Here is a 3,840-nt window from a genome sequence, read left to right as displayed (position 1 = left end):
GAGACGGGGTTTCTCCATGTTGGTCAGGCTGGTCTCGAACTCTCGACCTCAGGTGATTCACACACCTTGGCCTCCCAAAGTGCTGGGATTACAGACATAATCCCAGTCATTGTGCCTGGCCTAACTTTTATATTTTTAGTAGAGACGGAGTTTCGTCATGTTGCCCAGGCTTGTCGCAAATGCCTGACCTCAGGTGATCCACCCACCTCGGCCTCCCAAAGTGGTGGCTCACGCCTGTTTTTTTTTTTTTTTCCATTTTCTTTTTTCTTTTTTTGAGACGGAGTCTTGCTTGTGGCCTGAGAGCAGTGGCGTGATCTCAGCTCACTGCAACCTCCGCCTCCCAGGTTCAAGTGATTCTCCTGCCTCAGCCTCCTGAGTAGCTGGGACTACAGGCGCCCGCCACCACGCCCAGCTGTTTTGTATTTTTTAGTAGAGATGGGGTTTCGCCATATTGGCCAGGCTGGTCTCGAACTCCTGACCTTGTGATTCACCCATCTCGGCCTCCCAAAGCACTGGTGTGAGCCAGCGTGCCTGGCCAACTAGTGCAGTCTTAACAAAGTTTGCCAGATGAGGAAACTGAGGTTCAGAGACGTTGACTATCTGGTCCAAGGGCACACAGCCACAGAGCTGGGGTTTAAACACGTCTGTCTGACGCCAAGCCGGGTTTCCTTCCTCCACACCCAGTGGCCTCTCTTACCTGTCCCAGGACTTTCCTCTGCCCAGTTGTGGCCCCAGTCCTAGTGTCTTCTGAGTGTCAACCAGTGTAGGGGAGAATCAGTGTGGGCGAACTGAGGACCAGGCAGGGCAACCTAGGGGACGTGTTCTCCAATGTCCAGCAGAGGGCGCTCCATCTGCAGCCAGGCTTCCGAAGCTGTTTCTGGGTGGCCACCTGGGAGCCCCAGGAGAGCCTGGAGATTGGGTGTGGCTCATGGGAGTTCTCAGCATGTGTGTTCCATCCTCTTTGACCTCTCTTTTTTTTTTTTTTTTTTTTTTTTTTTTTTTTTTTTGAGACGGAGTCTTGCTCTGTCGCCCGAGCTGGAGTGCAGTGGCCAGATCTCAGCTCACTGCAAGCTCCGCCTCCCGGGTTTACGCCATTCTCCTGCCTCAGCCTCCGGAGTAGCTGGGACTACAGGCGCCCACCACCTCGCCCGGCTAGTTTTTTTTGTATTTTTAGTAGAGACGGGGTTTCACCGTGTTAGCCAGGATGGTCTCGATCTCCTGACCTCGTGATCCGCCCGTCTCGGCCTCCCAAAGTGCTGGGATTACAGGCTTGAGCCACCGCGCCCGGCCCCTCTTTGACCTCTCATAGAGAGGTGCGTGCCCCCGGCTCCCACCTAGGTCCCAGGGTACCCACTGAGATGGGAATCATACACCCAAGATGGGTCTCATTTTATAGATGAGGAAACTGATGCTGGGTGTATAAGAGACCTAGTCACAGCTGGTGCCAGTTGCCCTAGAAAGGGAGATTTGCCAAGCTCCCCACCCCCCAGCCCACACACCATGCCTCAGGAGACTGTGCCTTGGGGCTATGGGGGAGCCCAATGATGATTCTAACCTTCTGTACTTTGGCTCAGTTCCTGCAGCTGTTTCCCAGGGAGGTGGGAGCCCTGGGAAGATCTGACTGCAGCAGCAAGCAGGAAGGAAAAGGTGCCGGGAAGTGTTCAGTGTGCAGGGCACCCCAGCCGTCCACTCAGGCCCCATCAGTTGTGATGGGTGGGTTTGATGGGGTTGGGTTAAGCATTACCCTCCAAGGTAACAGCCTGGGCTGGTCTTGGAGGAGACATCATCTTTGGAAACCAGAGGAGAACAGGCTCATGGAGACCTCATCTCAGGTTGAGTGAGTCACCCCTACTCTGTCCCCTGAGGAGGAGGCTGCGGGAGTCTGGAGGCTGGGCCTCATGTCGGCTGGCTTTTACCTCTTGGTTCTCTGCAGGGGCTGACGTAGCCCCCAACCCCAGCCCCTCCTACCACAGAAACAGGGGCTGGCAATGGGGTGCCAGGGTCATCACCCAAACCCACTTTCCCATTGTTGGGGTGAGGGCATCTGCCCAGCGATGAGAGCCGGCAGCTTCCAGACTAGTCCTTTGGTTGCCCATACACTCTAGCTAAGTGGGGTGCATGGCCTAAGCCCACAGACAGGATCCTGGGGAGCTCCGCAGGCTCAGCTGGGCCTGGTACGGACCTGGGAGTCATTTCATATATCAGAGCCCATTTCTTCCCCTTCAGATTGGAGTAATAGCACTTCAAAAGCGGTGCAGGGAGCTGGGTGCAGTGACGCACACCTGTGGTCCCAGCTATTCAGAAGGCTGAGGCAAGAGGATTGCCTGACCCCACGACTTTGAGGCTGCAGTATGCCAGGATCATGCCTGTGAACAACCACTGCACTCCAGCCTGGGTAACATAGCAAGACCCCATCTCTTAAAAAAAAAAAAAAAAAAGTGGCCGGGAGCGGTGGCTCAAGCCTGTAATCCCAGCACTTTGGGAGGCCGAGACGGGCGGATCACGAGGTCAGGAGATCGAGACCATCCTGGCTAACACGGTGAAACCCCATCTCTACTAAAAATACAAAAAACTAGCTGGGCGAGGTGGCGGGCGCCTGTAGTCCCAGCTACTCGGGAGGCTGAGGCAGAAGAATGGTGTAAACCCGGGAGGCGGAGCTTGCAGTGAGTTGAGATCTGACCACTGCACTCCAGCCTGGGAGACAGAGCCAGACTCCGTCTCAAAAAAAAAAAAAAAAAAAAAAAAAAAAAAAAAAAAAAAAAAGGGGGTGTGCACGAGGTATGGGAAACCACCATCCACTGGGCATTTGCCATATGCAGGTATTGAATATGGCTTGGCTTCTTTCATGCAACACCTCATTTAATCTCCACTTGATCTTAGCCAGAAGGCCAAGAAGCGACTGATCTTTAGAACAACTCTTTGATAGGCTGTTTGCATTATCCCCCTTGTTATAAAGGAATAAGCTGAGGCTCAGAGAGGTCAGTTAACATGCACAAGGCCACACAGCTGGCAGCCCCATGTTGTCTGACTCCACATCTCTTTCTAGCTCATGAAGGCAAGAAATGAGAGGGGTCTCGTATTCTTCCCTCCACCTCCCCGTCTTCTGTCCTGTCACCATACATGAAGTGATCTGTCCTTGCCTGTTTCCCCCTTGATGTCATTTACACAACATCCTTTGAGCATCTGCTGTGTTCTAAGGCCCACTAGGCTAAAAGCAGTTTCAGGGCAGGGACTGATTTTTATTCAGTGGTCACTGACCCTCCTACTGTGTGTCAGACTCTCTGTGCTTGGTCTGGGGGACCCAGCGGAAGACATCATTGGAACTGAGGAGGTACCTGTGGACAAAGCGAATGGAAGTGAAGGAAGGGGGCAGGCCTGGAGGTGGGGGACCCCTCTCTCTCTCACACACACACGCACATGCGTGCACACACACAAACACATACACATACACACGAGGCTGATTCACAGGGGGCAGAGGCAGCTGCCTTTATTGGGGGCCATGGGCTGACTGATTTCAGTCAAAGGCCACACACTTGATCTTGAAGTCACCATCAGCTGCCATGTAGTTGATGGCCTCCAGGTTGAGGCGGTTGGGGAACTTGAATTCGTATCCATCTGGCAGCTTGATGGTCAGGTCGGCCTGGTCAAAGGTGATGCACACCTGGGGGTATAAGAGAGCAGTGAGCCAGGCCCACAGGCCATGGGTCCTTCCAGAACCCGTTCCTCATGTGGCCCTGACACAGCCCCAGTTTGTGGCTGAGACTACGGAGGTGCATTTATAATATTTTTTTCTTTCTTTCTACTCTAATCCTGTGACAGATTTTTTTTTTTTTTTTTTTT

General features: G+C 53.2%; 1 protein-coding gene across 1 annotated transcript in view; it reads right to left on the bottom strand.

Annotated features, from left to right (window-relative positions):
• Positions 1–3,458: 3,458 nt before the first annotated feature.
• Positions 3,459–3,840, bottom strand: part of LGALS1 (galectin 1) — a 4,639-nt gene continuing 4,257 nt past the window's right edge. The window contains exon 4 of the mRNA XM_023222055.1: positions 3,459–3,661. Coding sequence (XP_023077823.1) covers positions 3,515–3,661 — 147 coding nt within the window. The 3' untranslated portion in view covers positions 3,459–3,514. The remainder of the gene's footprint in view (positions 3,662–3,840) is intronic.

This window comes from Piliocolobus tephrosceles, chromosome 19 (genome assembly GCF_002776525.5).
Source record: "Piliocolobus tephrosceles isolate RC106 chromosome 19, ASM277652v3, whole genome shotgun sequence".
In the NCBI taxonomy this organism is placed as follows: Eukaryota; Metazoa; Chordata; class Mammalia; order Primates; family Cercopithecidae; genus Piliocolobus; species Piliocolobus tephrosceles.
The sequence above is the reverse complement of the archived record's forward strand: the minus strand, read 5'-3'. Positions and strand labels throughout refer to the sequence as shown.